General features: G+C 34.8%; 1 protein-coding gene across 1 annotated transcript in view; it reads left to right on the top strand.

Moving 5' to 3' along the window:
* The first annotated feature begins 336 nt into the window (after positions 1-336).
* The window catches only part of LOC137490961 (protein NLRC3-like), a 42,255-nt gene continuing 21,046 nt past the window's right edge, over positions 337-21,545 (top strand). Inside the window, exons 1-4 of the mRNA XM_073949081.1 lie at positions 337-379; positions 5,531-5,581; positions 6,212-6,319; positions 7,964-8,068. Coding sequence (XP_073805182.1) covers positions 5,538-5,581; positions 6,212-6,319; positions 7,964-8,068 — 257 coding nt within the window. The 5' untranslated portion in view covers positions 337-379; positions 5,531-5,537. The remainder of the gene's footprint in view (positions 380-5,530; positions 5,582-6,211; positions 6,320-7,963; positions 8,069-21,545) is intronic.

Genomic DNA, 21,545 nt, shown 5'->3' with positions numbered 1-21,545 from the left:
TATTGCATAAACACACTTACTGAATATTATTGAACAGCATCCTATAGAAAATAATAATAATATAGAAGAGAGATCTGTATGAGGTATACTGATTTATATAGAAATCTCTAATCTTATTTTATAGGTTCAACATTGCTGTAAATTTTCTTCAGAGACCTCTCAGATTTCATCTTTAATACCTTCTCTAAATCTTGCTTCAACACACTCGTCCTCAGGACACGCCCACAGTCAGGAGAGTCTCATGAATATTCATGTGAGTGTCACTCAGTGGAGCCAGTAATATTTTAGGATCTAAGTGTAGATCCCACAGGTGTGTTTTAGTGAAGTGAAAGAGTTCAGATTGTGTTCCTGCTGCACGAGAGCGTCTGTACTTCTGCATGTGAGTTTAACACTTCTACATTACGCTGATTTGTGCAAATGATGAAGGGTTTTATATGTGTGAGTGTGATTTAAATGTCTGATCCAGAAGATCAAATCCTCAAACGCAGATTAAACACTGAGTCAAACACGCTCATTTAAACACTTTCTAAAAGCTTTATTTTTAATGCCTTTAAAGTGTTTGTTCTCTTCTATATCAGACTGACTAAATAGTGTCCAATAATTCAGCATTAAATATAACTCTAAACATTCAGAGTCACCAAATCAAAAGTAAAGTTAAAGCAGACCTTCCAGTTGAACAGGAAGAAAAGCTGCTGAAAACAACAAGCTGACGATCCTTAAACAACACTGCATTTAACCCTTTACTGTCAGTGTAACTCATTAACCAAATAGCCTCTTTAGTAGAGAGACATTTTATTACTCACTACACAGTAAATAGTGTTGTGGTAATTCAGAGTAAAGTGTTAAAATTCTAGAGTTAGATAAAGGTAAAATAACCCTCTCGGCGTTAGAAGCTGATTTGCCTCCTTGTCACACAGAGTAACATGTATCTACCTTTGTAGAAAACCCTTGTATTAGAGAAACTAATCAGAGTGTCTGAAATCTCGCCACACCCTCATTCACCTGGCCCTTAAATTAGTCAGTTTAGTCCACTAGACAGAGGGAATGACCACAAATAAGTGAATTCAGACACCTGCTGTTGAACACCTGCTGTTAACAAGCACAATCACTGAAGGAATAAGAAATTGAAGGAAGAAATAAAACTACAGACACAGCCTCACACCAAACCAGCTGAATTAAAACAGAGGATTAAACAACTCCATTAAATATTAGTATAAGCAGCTTCACTGATTACAGTTTGACTTCATTTCTGTAAGAATATTTGACAATGAACAGAAGTTTATATTTTTTTATTAAAAATATTTAATTTGACCTCACCATCATGGAGATCAGAGGCTGCTTATTTAAGCTCTTGAAGCTTTACTCTTATATCCTGATGTTTCTCCGACTGTTATAGCTGTGTTTCTAAAACTCATCAGTTATAGCAAGAAAGGTCAAGAGAAACTATATTGTTAATGCTTAATTGTTATAGATATAATTTCAGGTGTTCTATAAGTTGATTCATGAAGATATGCAAATTTAGTTGTATTAAAGCTGCGTGGGACAATACTACTGACAGTCTGCTGCTCTTCATAGAAGATTCAACAAACAATTAGGATGCAATTAATAATTAGAGTGTCATGCACTAAACATTCAAGCTCCAGCTTGCTCATATGACACACAGGCATCAAGAATCAGGATATGAACCTCAACCGTGGTTGCTAAAAAAAAAAAAAAAGCTGCATAGTTCATGCCACAATGCATGCTGGGTACCAGCTTAGTATTAAGCTCCCAGCATGCATTGCAGCATGAATAAATTATGAAGCTTATGTTCTTACAATCTCTTTCTTTTCCTTTATTTTGTGTTGTTTTTGGGAGGTGATATTTCAGTAGAGTGTTTTTTTTTTACTTGATTTTTATTTTTTTGTTTGTCACCATTATTGAGATTCAAAGACTAATTGTTGATGTCTGGGTGTTTTTGAGTTCTGCCGCAGATCAAACATTCTCATGGTAAATATTGTTTGTATTTTATTTTATTGGAGCTTCAGTGGTTTCATTTACGCATATTATTTTTTTCTCACACATAACTAATATGATACTGAATTAGAAAACAAGCAGGAAAGGATGGCTATGATATCATAGATAACCTCTTCATACTGACACAATAATTGACTTTCGGCTTTCCATGCTATATATATAAATAGTGTGATTAACACTAACTATAGCAGTCAAAATAAAAGACATTTACAGCAAGAAGTTGAAAAGCCTGACTAAAGTAGACTCTGTCCTCCATCATGGTGACTTCAAATGAACAACAGAAATTTCATTAAGAGCTTTTGTTCACATGACAGAAATAAAGTCAAAGGTCAGTAATAGGTGAAGCTCCATGATAAGTTGTTTAATGTGATGAGTTGTTTTAAAGATGTTGAAAAATAAAAATTTTTATTGTGTAATTTGTTTTATTTTTATTGATCATTATTTTATTTAGAGTTTTTTTTCTCAGTTGATTTCATCTTTGGTTTTGGCTTGTGTTTTTCTTTCCTTCAGTGATTCTGCTTGTTAACAGTTGGTTATCAATAATTCTCAATCCTCCTTTAATTAGACACTTAATTGTTTCATTAACTTCATCACTGTCTGAGTGTTCAGCCCTCTGTAGTAAGGACACTAGTTAGGATTTTGCTCTGGAATTTAAGGCTTACGTGTGTTCGAATGAAAAATACAGACTATGGGATTTGTTTTTCACAGAAATATTCTGGAAACTGAATTTACGAATCTAAAATGTTGAAAACAGCAGATTACTGGCAACCACTGCTGCCAGTATTTTGACATACATTTAACAGATATTTTACACAATAAGAGTTTGCTAATTAACACTCTGGGTGTTAAAAATTTTAACACTTTCAAAAGTGTTATTTTAACACTTATAGTGGTTCCCATATAAACACTGAGGGAGTGTAAATTTTAACTCTAAGGTAGTTAAATCTACCAAATCTAAAATTTGCAGTTTGAGTTCGATAAAAAATACAGACTGTTGAATGTGCTTTTAACAGAAATATTCTGTAAACTGAATTTATGAATGTTAAAAACAGCAGATTACTGGCAACCACAGCTGCTAGTATTTTTACGTAAAATCTAAAAATGAAAAAAAAGAAAGAAAAACAGCAAAACGGTTTTTGTGTCACCATTGTGGAGGATAATAGCGTCTCTGTTCACGTCCAAGATGAACTGAGAAAATTTGATGTTATGCTGCATCTTCTTTTGTTTAAAGGTAACTGTGTAGTTACTAATGCTGTCAAAATCTGTTTGCTACTTGCAATCACACATGAAAACATTATTGCATCTAAAGACTTTACATTTTTGTGCACTAAGCTATGATTTTGTAAAATGAACATTGTATTAGTTCATGAAATATGGTTAATTTTTGTAAATTTATACAGTTATATAAAACTTCCATGTTTTTCACAGAAAGATTCTGGCAACCACAGCTGCTGGTATTTTTTCGGAAATTGAACAGATATTTTATACAATAAGGGTTTGTTAATTAACACTCTCTTGGTGTTGACAATGTTAACACTTTCAAAAGTGTTATTTTTAACACTTATAGTGGTTCCCATATAAACTCTGAGGGAGTGTTAATTTTAACTCCAAGGTAGTTAAATCTACTATCTAAAATTTGCAGTGTAAATCAACAATTGGCTGAACCTGAACTTCTCTTGATAAACTCTATATAACATGCATTTACCTTAAATCAAATGTGAAACAGCTGAGATGTCAGATCAGGGTTAAACCAACTGCATTCATGTTAAGGACTATATACATACAGTTGAAGTCAGAATTATTAGCCCCCCTGAATTATTAGACTCCCATTTTATTTTTCCCCCAATTTATATGTAGTGGAGAGCAGATTTTTTCAACACATTTCTAAACATAATAGTTTTAATGACTTATTTCTAATAGATGATTTATTTTATCTTTGCCATGATGACAGTAAATAATATTTTACCTGATATTTTTAAGACACTTCTATAAAGCTTAAAGGGCCATGAAACCCCAACGTTTCAGCAGGGTGTTTTTACACCTCTACTTTGGAAAAAGTCAGAAAAGTGGGCGTGTCCAGCTCTTTTTATGGGGGAGTGTCGGAGGAAGAAAAGTGGGTAGGTGTGGGAGTGTCTACTTGGGCAGGCGCGAGTTTCAGAGTCAAAATTCACACACACAGTAAAAAGTGATGGTGTATAACCTACATGGACATCTGTAGTCGAATTATTTGCCAAATTATTAAATGGTGGACTTTAACTGCAGTTTGGATCTTTCATTCAGGGAATTCATTCATGTCCCTCACGACAAACGAGATATTTGATTGGAGGAGCTGCTGTAAGAGTGTATTTTTCATCCAATGTTTGATACCGCACGGCGAATGAGAGAAAAAAAACCTCAGCATTTCCTGGAAACTTAGATGCACACGGCAGGTAGTGTCAGAAAGCCGCGTGTGTTATTCCGGTCACAAAATGCGGTAAAAACCCTACACGAGGTTAAAGTTTGGTTGTGGTGCTAACATGTTTACACTCTGTGTAATAGCTTGTTAGATACGAACAAACTGAATAAAATAAGGGCACTAGTCGCTCACTTACCAAATCTGTAGAGACAGGACAATCACCAGCAACTAGAGCCGCATCTATATGAAGAGAAGACTACAAGCGAATCCGGATCTCAGTGTTTGCAGATGAGAACAGCTCTCAGGTAAACAATGTTCCTCCTTAGACACGTAAGTTATTGTTGTCGCACGTCACGTACACTGTTAATCCACACGTGAGTCTGAGCTCTCACAGAGAGAAAATGAAAACGAAACTTAACTGCAGCAAACAATAAAAGCAACACTTCACGCTTGTTTTGCCAATACAACGTGGCGTCTCTGTCCTGAAAAAACGGTGATAGTAATGAATATTAATGAAGTTGCACAATAGAGCGCGCTGATTGGTTTGAACCAAGCCTTACTCATGCATTACTGCATCACACTGTAAGACGTAATAAGACACACTCTGGCACAGACGCCCAGTCTGCACGCTGGAATACAACGCTATTATGTCATGATTGTGACGCAGCTTCAAAAATTCGTTACAAACCGGAAGTACGAATTTGCTTGAAATAACGCAAAAACAACCAATTTACACTTTTTTTAGTGAAATATAGGTGTCCTAATAGTGTTTTTAGCAGTGTGGGACACATATACGACTGTCAACAGCTCAAAACATGTGTTTTGGTGTTTCGTGACCCTTTAAAGTGACATTTAAAGGCTTAACTAGGTTAATTAGGGTAACTAGGCAGGTTAGGGTAATTAGGCAAGTTATTGTATAACGATGGTTTGTTCTGTACAGTCGGAAAAAAAATAGCTCAAAGGGGCTAATAATTTTGTCCTTAAAATGGTGTTTAAAAAATTATTAACTGTTTTTTTTTTTTGTAGCCGAAGTAAAACAAGATTTTCTCCAGAATATATATAATATATATATATGGTTGTTTCCTAAAAGCTCTGCTAATGTCTGCATTGGTGTTTTAGCTGCAGTATGGCAGAGGAGCGAGTAAAGGACTCTCTCTCAGAGAAACACAGGTATTGACTCTGTTTTTACACCATTATTTCAACACTTTCTCTGAAAAACAAAGACCAACAACAATGCACTTATTTGTGTTGCTATTGCCTGATCAAATGATGGACAAAGCTTCAGTTTACAGCTTCAACAAATGTGTTTAGATCACTCTAGATTACAGACAGCATAATCTGGTGACATATTTGCCAGAGGTCAATGTGTGTCATGTGCTGTTTAAAGTCTTGCACAAAATCAGAGTTAAAGCTGACCGCAGAACAGTTTCAACTTGTGCTTATAGAGAAGATCAAATGAAGATAGAATGAACTAGAACATTTAATACAAATCTGCATGTTAAACTTACAGGTTATAGCTCAGTGAAGCAAATTATAATATATATATATATATATATATATATATATATATATATATATATATATATATATATATATATATATGTAATGTTTTTCAGACTTTATATGAATTTTCAGAGATTAAATTAATTTCTATAGATGCATATTGTTTTGTTTTTGTATTTCTTCATGTGGTTTCTGTGTTCTTTTTTTATTCCACAGATTAAAAAATTAGATAAACTCTTATATAAGAGACTGAAGTTTCTCCTGCAGTTTATTCCTCTGGTGTGTTTGTGTTTTCAGGATGAGATCAGGATCACTTGTGTCTCAAATGCTTGAGCGCTCAAAACAATGTCGGAAAATCAACACAGATTCTTTACTCAGAGAGAAAACACCATCATCTGCCAAAAGGTATTTTGTGGTTTACTTTATTGGTCACACAAAAACTGTCTGCAGTGTTCATCAGGATTTTAAAAAAATAAATAAGTTAGATAAAAATAAGCTGGATAAGTCGGCGGTTCATTCCGGTGTGGCGACTCCGGATTAATAAAGGAACTAAGCCAACAAGAAAATGAATGAATGAATGAATGAACATTCTAGACCTGCGGGCAAAACTCCACGCACTGGGGTAGTTCTCGTCAGAAAATTTACTCAAGGCCCAGAATCAGTAGCACCAAAGACATTACAAGGGCACTAAATTACGACAATTTGCACCGGGAAATAAAGTGCTTCTGCTGCTACAGCCAGCTCGAAATAACTTGCCAAGTGGCAAGGACCGTTCATGATCACTAAATGAGTGGGGTAACTTGATTTTGAAGTGTCGCAGATGGACAGGGGCAGGACACGCAAAATGTACCATCTAAAATTTTTAAAGCTGTGGAAAGATCCAGAGGCAGTGATGCTGGCAACGGTAGTGAAATGGTAGTGGTGGCTAACTAACATCCGGTGGCTCTAGCAAGAATTCCCGGATGTGTTCTTACCCCTGCCTGGTCGAACGAAGCTGATTCAGCAGCATATCCTGACCGAACCAGGTGTTGTAGTTAGAACACACACACACAAAAAAGTGGTTCAGGAAGAATTGAAGATGCTGGATATGAGGGTGGTAGAAGAATCCCTCAGTGACTGTCTGAGACCGATTGACAGACAGCTCCGTCTGATTCTGTGTGGATTTTTGTTAAGTAAATGCTGTGTCCAAAACTTGATGCGTATCCAATGCTGCACATTGATGAGTTGCTCGATCGGTTAGGTGCTGCTCGCTTTATCGACATTGGATCTGATGAAGGAATACTGGCAAGTTTCCCTTACGCCTTTATCCCAAGAAAGAAAACACTCTTTCTACACCCTTCAGATTACACCAGTTCGTTACGCTTCCGGTCGGGTTGTTCAGAGCACCGGCTACATTTCAGTGTTTAATGGACAAATTCCTTGCCTGACACTCTGCATTTGCTGCTGCTCTACCTTGATGACATTATTATTTTTAGTAATCATTTTTAGCGGCATTTGCAGCATCTGAGGCCGTCCTGACAATGCTAAGACACTCTGCTCATGGCCAGCCCGAAAAAGTGTACAATTGGGTAAGTGGAGGTCAGGTATCTGGGCTTCCGCTTGGGACACAGGCAGGTGCGGCCCCAAATTGACAAAACTGCAGCATTTGCAACCCTTTCCGAGAACTAAGATCAAAAATAAGGTGAGACAGTTCTTGGAGCCGGCAGGATATTATGGCCATTTCATCCTTAATTATTTGGCCCTCATCAGCATGTTGACTTATCTCACGAAAAAGGGAGAGCCAGATACTGTACAATGGTCAGAGCGGTGCCAACAGGTGTGTGTGCTGCTTGGCCAGAAAAAAAGAAAAAGAAATAAAATATGTTTGCACTTACCTGCACTGTCAACCCTGCCTTCTTCTTTCAACATATCCCAAACCTCACAACAGTATAATGAATGATTTGACACATATTTTGATCTGAAATTCGACACCTTAACATTTTTCTTACATCTTGAAAAACACCTTGAGGTTGTGACGCTCCTTTTCCTCTGGTGTGTTTGTGTGTTCAGTGTGAGATCAGGATCATGCGTGTCCAGCTCTGTGTCTCTGAAGAGTGACTGGTCAATGGGTCGTCCACCAGACCTCAGAGAGAAAACACCATCATCTGCCAAAAGGTATTTTGTGTTTTACATTTTTGATCACACTTCAACTGTATTTCAGTATTCATCAGGACATTTTATTTTACTTAAACAATACTTTAAAGGGCATCTATGATGAAAATTATCTTTAGTTTGCACAGAACAGTGTGTAGTATAGTGTGTCCATGTCATTCTTGGGTGATTAAAAAGCCAATGAGTCTCTTTTTTTTAAATTTCCTGACGTTAAAATAGGATCCAAATCCCTCCCATTTGAGGCCCACCACAACGTGATGTAGGAGTGCAGTTTACCAGCCCACCAAATTGATTGACAGCTGTGTATTAACATGTCTCCTTAGTAACGCGTATAATTATATCAACAAAACAAAGCAACTTTTTGTTTATATAGTAAGCAACTATTTACTTCACCACAGCCGCATGTCAGTACGATTATAAAAGAAGATGCTTCAATACAGGTTTGTAGATGTTAAACCATTTTTTTGTACAGTAACGTAACAGATATCCATATAGCAGCAGATATTAAACTGTATCCTGTCACATTTTCAGTACAAAAGCAGTGCAAAGTTAAATAGACTGTGTGTGCGTGTGTGTGTCTGTGTGTGGGTGAACTTTGTAACAGCAATGTGTGTGACTCATCGTAGCAGAAAGGCTTGAATTAACTCAGGGGTCACCAATCTCGGTCCTGGAGGGCCAGTGTCCCTGCAGGGTTTAGCTCCAACTTGCCTCAACACACCTGCATGGGTGTTTCTAGTATACCTAGTAAGACCTTGATTAGCTTGTTCAAGTGTGTTTGATTAGGGTTGGAGCAAAAATCTGCAGGACACCGGCCCTCCAGGAACAAGTTTGGTGACCCCTGAATTAACTCAAGCCCAAATAAATCAAATAATCATTGGGAAAGTTCTTGCTGTAGTGTTTCTCACAAACATTACGTAAAATCTGCTTCCTTCATGTCTGTCTGTGTGCTGTTTATCTGACGCAGCGGATGCAGGGACTGAGGCACACTCTGACAGGCACGTGGGAATGGTGGGCGGGGAGAACTAACTCATTTGCATTAAAGGCACAGGCCACAGATATAGCTACAGTGTGTTCACAGCTGAAAATTCTAATATTCGGAAAGATCTAATAAATAATCTGATGGGTGTTTTGTGCTGAAACTTAACCAACACATTCTGGAGGCACAAACGTTTTTGAAAAAGAGGTAAAATAGGTGAACTTTAAAGGCACAATGCGTAAGATTATTTCCATTAAAATGTCCAGAAAACACTAAAATAGTGGTAAATAAATCTTCTGACTTGAAATTGTTTAGAATGTATTCATCAATTGTCCTGATAAGGACAGATATCTGAATATAAAACATCCCCTTACTGTTTGTAACTTTAAATAATGCATCTGAACAAACTCTGGTAGTCAAATGTCCTATTTGAAATGATGAGTTTGAAATAAAGAGACAGAATATCCATCTGCTGAATCTAATAAAGAAAAATACAAATGTCAAGGTGAAGATCAGAGTGAAAACTAAATAATCCAAGTAACAGAGAGACAGAGATGCAAACACAACAGGGCACATTTATAAATCCAACACTGAAACAAGTGCAGATCTGGACACAAAAATCTACTTATGACAAGGTTCATGTGTGTAAGCTGAGAAAATATGATATATATTTCCTTCTATGCTAATGAAGGACTACTGAGACATTCCAAGCATGGGATGGGTCCTCCTGGTGAGGCAGAGTTCCTCACAGCACCGATACACATCTCTGCCATTTGCTTACAGTAACCATGTGCTCTTCACCATACACAATTCATCTGCTTGTGTTCTTCTTTCAGATAACTTTGTCATGTTTGGTGTCATTTGACAGTTTATGACTTCAGTGTTGTAGTGATGAAATCAACAGACACATCGATTAATTGTGTTTCAATCTACAATATATTTACTATTGTTGGGTCATGGCCTGAGGAGAGTATGTTAATGTACTTCTCCCCCACTTCATCTCTTCAACTTTGCTCTCATGTTCAGCTGGTTTTGGGGGTTGGTTTTCACTCATGTTTGACAATGCTTTGCTCAGGGTATAATAGGGAAAGGTAAGTGTTGATCTGGGAGAATGGCTTTTACTCTGCATCTCCCGCACACTGGTGCGTAGCCTCATATGCGTAAGCTTCAAGCCTTACAATTTGGCGAACCCGACGCGATATAATTTTGGTTAGTTTTAATCGCAAGATACTTTTTGTATCAACATCTACTTTGCTTATCCTGGAAATGGATTATTTTACTCTTGGACACACGATGGTCATCAGAATGAGAACTCTTCTGAGTGGATTAAAGCTGAACTTCTAACCACAGAGTGGGTAAGTCTGTTTTCATTGCTTCATGGCTTGGTAGGGAAAGTCTCCATTTGCATGAATTGTATGAAACAGGAATTAGAAGTAACAGAATAATCCAAGTAATCATCTCACTGTGAAATCCAAGTAAATGTCCTCCAAAATGGAGTGGAATACTTATAACGAATATGATCTGTTTACATTATGGACTGAAAATGTTGAGCCTGTACTGTACAAACTCACTAGAAAAGGCCTCGATTTGGACGCTACTAGTGAGGACATTTCCATATGGTGGAAAACAGTGGGCATCAAACAAAAGAAATGTAAACACAAAGAAATCATTGAGGCTTTAAATTACCTGAATGCCTCTAGCATACGCAATAACCTAAAAAAGGTGTTTGCAAATTTAAAGGATAAAACTGAACAACTGGTCACAGCAGATTCTGAAGCACAAAAGTCGCAGGAAAAAATTGAACATCTCCAATCACAGCTAGACAAACTACTAGAAGACCAAGTAGCCTTGGCTAAAAGATGTGAGAAATACATGGACATAATTGAAGATTTGAAAAACAAATTGATTGTGCAAAAACTAATGCCTGTCAGAAACACAAAAGCTAACAAGCATATGACTTCAGAATCAGAGGAAGCTGATGACATATCTCTGCAAAAGGTGCCTGTTTCAGCTTTAAAGGTTATGAAACACCCAAACGGCACAGAGACAAACATTCAACGTGCTTTAACAGTACATGAATGTAACTCATTTAAAGCAGAGATTGGACCATTCCCTATTAAAGGACCCTTCCAACCATGGTGGAGGCGAGTTGTTAGGCACAAATATGCATTTGAACTCGAACCAAAAGACATTTGGCAAATTGTTTTAACCTCAATTCCAAATGTTCTAATCTATAAGGCCCCACAAGTCTTAATTGAAGGCACAATTATACAGCCAATACACCCCAAGGAGCCTGAGAGTGAGATCTTGAACAGACTAAAACTCTGCCTTTGTGACCTGCGTGGTAAAAGCCCTGCTGAATGGGAGTTGATTTACAAGTTGATTTACAGAATCGTTTGAGACATATGCCGAAAATTTGTTTGAACTTTTCGAAGAATATTCTGGCATAGACAATGTTACACGCAACAATGCAATTCTTTTGGGATTACTGGTTGAACATGCAGGCCCCCACGTTCAGAAAGCGCTCATGGCTGGTGCTAGTCCTCCACAAAACACTTTTGAAGACATTGTGAACTGGGGAACAAAGGTCGAGTCACGCAGACAAATGCATAGTGAATTAGCAGCATCAGGGTGTCATGAAGATGTTAAAGCTATTAGACAATCTAGCAAAATACCTTGCAAGAAACAAGATCGATTCTGTTGTTCCTGTTTAAAAATGAGCCACACTGAACAGAAGTGTTGGTCTCTGAACAGAGGCAGACCTCCGCCCTATTTCCTGAGACGTAGACAGTCTCAATCTAAGGACACAGAACAACACTCTAGAAACAGCCAAAACTCAACTTCAAGTAAAACTATTACTGAGTTGACAAATATGGCTATGCAAGGTCTCCAGCTATTAGCGTCATTTGCTAGTGGGCTAACAGCTCAATAGAAATAACCTAATAATATTACACCCTGACTGCACTGATCCTTTTTGCATTTTCAAACCTGTGATTGTGTTAAACATGCAGCCTTCCTCATAAACAAACAATAGTTGTTTGTACTACTACATGTATACATAGACTACTAGAATTGTTAAACAATATCTAGTGAACTGTGTTAATGTTGGATTTGATTGTCTCCTATAAGTGGACCGCTCTGCTATTTTCCATATAGCTGCAGCTGAACCATAAAACAGGAGCACAAAACTTGCCACCTGGCTACAGTGTTATTCGCAATTGCATTAACATGAAAATGCTTTCCTTCCAGCAGGATTCAGTATCAATGCACTTGTCCTTTTTATCATGCTCTAATAACAAACCAAGGTGTGGATCTTTGAGCCCGATCACAACCCCATCTTACATTTCAAGGGCTTCTTGTTAAAACAACAGGACCAAATTTGCATCACAATTGTCAATAGTAACTTTTATTACCTTTGGTCAGAGCATGGTCACACCAACACATTCACACAGTTAAATACAACCACATAAACAACACCATTTGTCTCTCTACACATAGTCAAATTAAACTCTTCTTTTTAACTAAAATATTTTCATATTGGAAAGCACTACATCAGCTGTGTGCTTTCCAATAAGGAAAATTTCCATTCATTTTTTATTCATCTAAACCATTTTGCTTTTTACCTTTTTGAATCTTTTTTTATGCTCTCACAGCAATTTTTGTTTTCAATAACTGAATGGACTTTAATGATATTTCCACTTGAGACATTTGAACCTTTTTAGATCACTTTTTATTTTTACAGTTAAGTCATCACCAAGGCAATTTTTTGAAATTTCTGAATTTGATCACATTAATTATATTATACTCTTACTATAAAAGCAAGTCCTGAAATCAACCAAACTTTTGATAAAGACAAATATTTTCAGAAAAATTAACGGTGTCTTATGTTTTTAGATGATGCTCCTACTTTCAGAGAGGGGTTTGAAGTCAATAATGGTTGATCTTTTCAAAGACATTTTTCCAGAAACATTAAGTTCCATTTTTTGTTTTTACACCATATTAATTTATATTGTTGGTGCTCCTACTATCAGAGAGGGGTTTGGAATCAACATATATTACAGTATTTCAATCTTTCCAAAGGTCTCATTTATTTGTCTTGTTTTTCACAACTTTTTCATTTACTCTTGAATCAAGTATATCAAAAGCATATACTTTATCTTTTTAACATAAACTGATTTAATTTGGACACTTTATAATCAACCAAATTGTTTTTATTTTAGTTTTATTTGCTTTCTTTTAATCCCTATCATGTTGTTACTTTCCCTTATATTCTGAGCAAACATTCAATTGTGTCATTTATTTTGTCTTCAGACATTGAGTTTTCATTTGAAATGCCATTATATTGAATATTTGAACTACTACATGCTTTAATTGCTATATGAATTCTTTTGCTGTTCTGTCACCAGTTATACATCGTCAATGAATGCCTTTTTCAGTTTTCATGGCTTGCTATCCTCTGCAAATCGTTTTCTGTGCATGAAGGTAAAGGCAGCTTCAGTGTGGAACACAAACACTGGAGAATTGAAGATGCTCTCCACAAGATATACTAAATCCCACAGATAACAGAGATTGCTTGGCTTGCTAAGCCAGAGACGGACATACATCTTGTGAAATGGACATTAGGATCCAGACAAGAACTCCTGACAAGTGTCCCCATGTGATCATCTGACTATGCTTACACCTGACAGGAAAAGGTGTTCTGTGTGTATATTTTCTGAGCGTCATTGATGATCATCATCATCAGTCTGCACTACTCTGCCAAAGAAGACACTGGATTACTCTACTCAGCTTTAATTTGAGGTCACATGTGGACCTTTTATTATTTCTGAGGTCCAATGAACCTGAGAGGGGTTTGTAAGCTGAGAAAATATGATATATATTTCCTTCTATGCTAATGAAGGACTACTGCGACATTCCAAGTGTAACCCTTGGCTATAATTTACTAAAACCCGACTACGCCACCTAGGTTACTGCTCGTCCTGATTTTGCCAAGTGCTAGTTGTCCTGAGACCAACATATTTTATGATGACCCAGGGACATCATTTCTATCAGCCAATCAAACGTTATTACATCATCATTATGAGCCTCCTGCAGAGTCCGCCAAAAACGCAAATTCAAAAAAGAAAACACACACACCCACGCACAGGCAACTGCCATTTTCACCAGTGAAGAGGACAGGTGAAGAGGACAAGTGAAGAGGTGAGATCACCGGTTTTCTTCTATAAGTTTACAGAAGCATTAATGATTGTAAAATTCATATGTGTTTATGGATTTGTCCTTTTTTTCCAGCGAAGTAAACGAGCAACGTTTAACTTTTGTTTGCATTAAGTTAGCCTAATTAGCCGTCCCTACCTAACGTTAGATTAGCGTGCTGCTCTTCCGCTACTGTGATTTACTTTCTGGTATTAATTAAAACAAGCTAACAATATTGTTTTGAATATTTAAATCTAGCAAACGTTATTAAACGCGTCTAAACTTACCCTCTTGCTAATTTAGCAACCTTTTTTTTCTAATAATTCGGTTTTTAGCATGTATTATGTCAATTTCATTTAAAGACACACCAACACAGCACTAAAGTTAGTTTAAACACAAGACAGTAGGCTATTTGAGGCGTTAACTACTGTGAATCGCTGCAAAAATTCAACTAACGTTAGTGATTTAATAATTTATTCTGTTAAATATGTTGGCATCATAACAGGTTTATTAATATCATTTATATTTTAACCTCAGGTCATCATCACTGATTTATTAATATGTTAACCTTAGGTCATCATCACTAATTTATTAATTTATTTAATATGTTAACCTCAGGTCATCATCACTAATTTATTAATATATTTAATATGTTAACCTCAGGTCATCATCACTAATTTATTAATATATTAAATATGTTAACCTCAGGTCATCATCACTGATTTATTATTATTATATTAATATGTTAACCTCAGGTCATCATCACTGATTTATTAATATTATTAATATTTTAACCTCAGGTCATCATCACTGATCAATTAATATTATTAATATGTTAACCTCAGGTCATAATCACTGATTTATTAATATTATTAATATGTTAACCTCAGGTCATCATCACTGATTTATTAATATTATTAATACGTCATCATCACTGATTTATTAATATGTTAACCTCAGGTCATCATCACTGATTTATTAATATTATTAATTTGTTAACCTCAGGCCATCATCGCTGATTTATTAATATTGTTAATATCTTAACCTCAGGTCATCATCACTGATTTATTAATATTATTAATATCTTAACATCAGGTCATCATCACTGATTTATTAATAATAATAAAATACTAACCTCAGGTCATCATCACTGATTTATTAATATTATTAATACGGTAACCTCAGGTCATCATTGATTTATTAATATTATTAATATGTTAACCTCAGTTCATCATAGCTGATTTATTATTATCATTAATACTTTAACCTCAGGTTATCATCGGTGATTTATTAATGTTAACATGTTAACCACAGGTCATCATCACTAATTTATTAATAATATGTTAACCTCAGGTCATCATCGCTGATTTATTAATATTATTAACATGTTAACCTAAGGTCATCATCACTAATTTATTAATATATTTAATATGTTAACCTCAGGTCATCATCACTAATTTATTAATATATTTAATATGTTAACCTCAGGTCATCATCACTGATTTTTTAATATTAATATGTTAACCTCAGGTCATTAGCACTGATTTATTAATATTATTAACATGTTAATCTCAGGTCATCATCACTGATTTATTAATATTATTAATATGTTAACCTCAGGTCATCATCACTAATTTATTAATATATTTAATATGTTAACCTCAGGTCATCATCACTGATTTATTAATAATAATAATAATATTATGTTAACCTCAGGTCATCATCACTAATTTATTAATATTATTAATACGTTAACCTCAGGTCATCGATTTATTAATATTATTAATATGTTAACCTCAGGTCATCATGACTGATTTATTAATATTATTAATATGTTAACCTTGGGTCATCATCCCTGATTTATTAATATTATTAATATGTTAACCTCAGGTCATCATGACTGATTTATTAAAATTATAAATATGTTAACCTCAGGTCATCATCACTGATTTATTAATATTATTAATATTTTAACCTCAGGTCATCATCACTGATCAATTAATATTATTAATATGTTAACCTCAGGTCATAATCACTGATTTATTAATATTATTAATATGTTAACCTCAGGTCATCATCACTGATGTATTAATAATATGTTAACCTCAGGTCATCATCACTGATTTATTAATATTATTAATACGTCATCATCACTGATTTATTAATATGTTAACCTCAGGTCATCATCACTGATTTATTAATATTATTAATTTGTTAACCTCAGGCCATCATCGCTGATTTATTAATATTGTTAATATCTTAACCTCAGGTCATCATCACTGATTTATTAATATTAATATCTTAACATCAGGTCATCATCACTGATTTATTAATATGTTTACCTCAGGTTATCATCACTGATTTATTAATAATAATAAAATATTGACCTCAGGTCATCATCACTGATTTATTGATATTATTAATACGGTAACCTCAGGTCATCATTGATTTATTAATATTATTAATATGTTAACCTCAGGTCATCATAGCTGATTTATTATTATCATTAATACTTTAACCTCAGGTTATCATCGCTGATTTATTAATGTTAACATGTTAACCACAGGTCATCATCACTAATTTATTAATAATATGTTAACCTCAGGTCATCATCACTAATTTATTAATATATTTAATATGTTAACCTCAGGTCATCATCACTGATTTTTTAATATTAATATGTTAACCTCAGGTCATTAGCACTGATTTATTAATATTATTAACATGGTAACCTCAGGTCATCATCACTGATTTATTAATATTATTAATATCTTAACCTCAGGTAATCATCACTAATTTATTAATATTAATAATATCTTAACCTCAGGTCATCATCACTGATTTATTAATATGTTAAGTCAGGTTATCATCACTGATTTATTAATAATAATATGTTGACCTTAGTTTATCATCACTAATGTATTAATATTAAGATGTTAACCTCAGGTCATCGATTTATTAATATTATTAATATGTTAACCTCAGGTCATCCTCACTGATTTATTAATATTATTAATATGTTAACCTCAGGTCTCAGGTCATCATGACTGATTTATTAATATTATTAATATCTTAACCTCGGGTCATCATCACTGATTTATTAATAATAATATGTTAACCTCAAGTTTTTCATCACTGATGTATTAATATTATTATGTTAACCTCAGGTCATCACAGATTTATTAATATGTTAACCTCAGGTCATCACTGATTTATTAATATTAATATCTTAACATCAGGTCATCATCACTGATTTATTAATATGTTAACCTCAGGTTATCATCACTGATTTATTAATAATAATATGTTAACCTCAGTTCATCATCACTGATGTATTAATATTAATATGTTAACCTCAGCTCGTCGATTTAATAATATTATTAATATGTTAACCTCAGGTCCTCATCACTGATTTATTAATAATAATATGTTAACCTCAGGTCATCATCACTGATTTATAATATTATTAGAATGTTAACCTCAGGTCATCATCTCGGATTTATTAATATCATCACTGATGATATATATATATATATATATATATATATATATATATATATATATATATATATATATATATATATATATATAATTATTTTTTTTACATAAAAACAAGCAATAAATATTTTGTTCAGACTTCCTTAACTCTTTAAAACCTAATGAACTCTTTAAGTCGTTTTAAAGCTATAATTTTATACACATTTTAAGGATTGAGCTTCTAGATTTTAGTTTTGTGTAAAACCATTTCAGATTTACTATGCCCAGCAGCACAAACTCTCTTTTGGCATGAAAAAGTAGCAGTTTTTGGAGATGTTATAGTGTTTTATTAAACGTGATGTGTTTTATTGTAATATTAACATAGTACAAACCTTTCAGCCTGTTGTCTAGTCCCTTTATCAAGAAGTCAATTTATCAACTAGAAAATCAAAATCTAGCATCTTTTGTAATTTTGTATAACAGGCAACTCGTGATTGCAAGTAATATTATTGTTTTGTTTTGTTTTTTTCAGGAGGAGCATTGAACAAGATAAATGTGCAAAACCTGGGCCCTGAATCATGCTTTGATTTGGCAACTCATTTCTTGGGACCTCTCGCAGTTGATGTTTTCTTTTCCTTTCTAGAGGACTGCCTGAAATAAGCTTAGTACACAACTAAGGTGGTAAACAAAAACAAAACTCAGATTACGTTTTTACAATTAGAATTTTATTTCATTTTAGACAGTTGTTCTATTGTAAATGTTATGTTCTAAACTGATATCAGATATACTGTACAAAATAAAATAAAAAAAAACTTGTTTTCTTTGCGTTTTCTTCTTAGTTCTTCGTATATGGGGTCAGTTCTTCGTACATGGATTACTCAGTTAGCTGGATTTGGATAATGACGATTTGACACGATCCAGGATCATTTCGTTCTTCAAAACTGATCCGAGAGTCGCTGTCATAGCAACAGTTCTGGTAGCTCAAACCTGGTCGGGAGCAGGTTCAATTCATATAAACAGGATTAGATTGGGTCAGTTCAAGCAAAGATAATGCAGAAAGAATGTACCAGATTCTGACATTTTCTTACAGTAGTGGTTATATACACTTGGGAAAATAGTAAATATTTATTTATATTTATATATTTATTAAATATTTATTATAAATAAATATTTATAAATAAAATATTTAATATATTTACTATTTTAAATAGTAAATATAAATATATATATATAAACATACATAAATACATACACACACAACAGTTCTGTCTGGATTTTGAAATTGACTGATAGCCGTGATATATTTAAGTAATATAAGCATCCGTACTACCTTTTTACCCTTTGTGTATAACTCCGCCCACATACAGCAGACACTACAGTTTGACAAATATTATTGCTGTGACACAATAAAATATACTTTTTAGGCTTTTTTTAGTCGAGAATGTAGTTGTTTTGATTGCAACTATGCAGTTTATTTGCAAGAATAGTGCTTATTTTAAAATATTTACAATTTCTGAGAGACAGCTCGTCGGCGACAGTTGACGTTTTCTATCCACAAGATGGCAACAGAACCGCATAATAAGTCCTTACGGCTGTTTCACACTGCAAGCGAAAGCAGTGCGTGAGCAGCGCGTATGTCGAGCAGTAGCAGCACGCAGGTGTTTGCCTTTTACACCAGCTGCGTCTGCAGCGCGCAGCTCTTCGGCAGCTGCTGCAGAGATCAACCTATCGCTGTCTATTCAATCTAGATACCCATGTCTCTCTATATACAAATAAACGTTTCAAACTTTTTATCTGCAACAAGACCAACGGCAACCTCCTCCTATGCTGTTTCTTTAACCTGCAAATCTTTTTTACAAATTTTATAGATCAAACAGTACTGTATGCTTCTCAAACTCTATGAGGAGTACGTCTGAAGACAATCGCCAGTGATATCATGTCATTTGGTTTTTGATTGACAGGATGTTGTAAGCCTATAGTTATAATATCTATACAGTATAGTTATAATTATATTTTTACATGATCCACTTCAGTATGTGTCCAGCTGCAGAGTAACAGCACGTTAATTCATGCTCGTGCAAAGGATGAGATGGATAAAAGTGATCAATGCATGCCCTTCTTTTACTTATTTGTTGTGTTGTCAGGTTCACAGTGCAAACAGCTCCCAGGTGAAATAACTTAAGCGAACATAAAGCAAAGCCGAATAAAGCTTTCTTCCTCTGCTTGAGCAGCACAGCACACAGTGAGTTCACATCATCCAGCATGCATGTCGAACTACACTACCCACAATACACTTTGCTATGGACTACAATTCCCGTAAATCACTTACCCTCGCCAAGAAAACTGATACTAAAATTGTTTAACTATTGGTTTTGTAGTTCGGGCCGAAATAAAGGTTTGTTGCAGTTTTTAATGGTTTAAGTTCATTTGATTGACTATATATAAATCGGTTGATATTATTGACGCATTTATTGAGTAAAATTGTTACTTTTTACTGTCATTCAATGTATTTAGGTCATTATCAATTAGGGTTGTAACGGTATGAATTTTTCACGGTATGATAATCGTCTAAAACAATACCACGGTTTGACGGTTTCGCGGTATACGGTATGTTACAAATGTTACAAAATAATAGAACAGTGAAGCAAATTTGACTTTCAAAATAATATATTTTTAGTTACTATAAACAACACCACTTACAATGAACAAATAAAACTAAGAAAATAAATAATGTGTCAAAGTCCAAATAAAGTCCAAATAAACATGGTGCAAATCCTCAGTAAAAAATAGATATAAATATTTACTATACTATAAATAGTTAGATAACGAAACTAGATTCAATATGGAACATCCTTAGGTTTTATGTGCCAGCATGGATATGGTTGTCTGTGGATATGGATTTGGAATGCAGACAAACAGCTGCATCTTCATTTGCGTCTTTTGAAAACAGCAAGAGCAGCAGTTCGTCTTTGCTGTGTCACTGTTTTGTCATGTTTCTGTGCTGCTGTGCATGCAAAAGTACTTAGTATGAGAATTATTTCATGCAAAACTTTTTTTTTTTGCGTTTTATTTAGCCGCGCAGAAATGTATGCCTATCTCTCATTCCGTGTTGTTCAAAAAGCTTGGTCCACAAACAAAAGTGAAACCTATGCTTATTGGTTGTGATATAGCGAGTTTGAACCAATCTGGGCATGGAGGAGGGACAATGCATCAATGTATCATGTCTGATTTGTAAGGAGACACAGTGACCAGCGTTTCTTTGTCAAATCAGCGTTGTCAAATTTTGATGACGTAACCGCACTGATTCCGGAGCCTCTGAAAGTCCGCGAATGTTATGTGATACAGCGCTGGAAAGCTGAGATTCTCTTCTTTATGCCAATCTTTGAATTGTATGAATCGGATCAGCGGATCAAAAGTTATTAAACATTTAAGAGCAATACTTATTTTTAGCCGCGGGCGGCTGTCTCGGTCTTTAAGGGTTAAAACCGTTGATATGCAATTGTTCATGGTATGATAATCGTGCACGTTCAAATCGTGGTAAACCGTCATACCGGTATATTGTTATAACCCTATTATCAATGCACTGTCACTTTAATTGAGCGTGAGCAGCGCGTCAAAAATAGACCCAGCGCCGAAACTATCGCTGCACTGCTGCTTCAGCGACGCTCACACCTCGCTCTGACGCGCTGCTGCGTACGGTATGAAAGCTCTAATCTGTTAACATGGACGCCAAAAAAAAACATGCACCGCTGACGCTTGCGGTGTGAAACAGGCGTTACGCTTAAAAGATATAACAGTCTGATTTCTAACTATAGCAGATCAAATATTAAACTG

The sequence above is a fragment of the Danio rerio genome, chromosome 4 (assembly GCF_049306965.1).
Source record: "Danio rerio strain Tuebingen ecotype United States chromosome 4, GRCz12tu, whole genome shotgun sequence".
NCBI classification, from domain to species: domain Eukaryota; kingdom Metazoa; phylum Chordata; class Actinopteri; order Cypriniformes; family Danionidae; genus Danio; species Danio rerio.
This window is presented reverse-complemented; position numbering and strand designations above follow the sequence as displayed.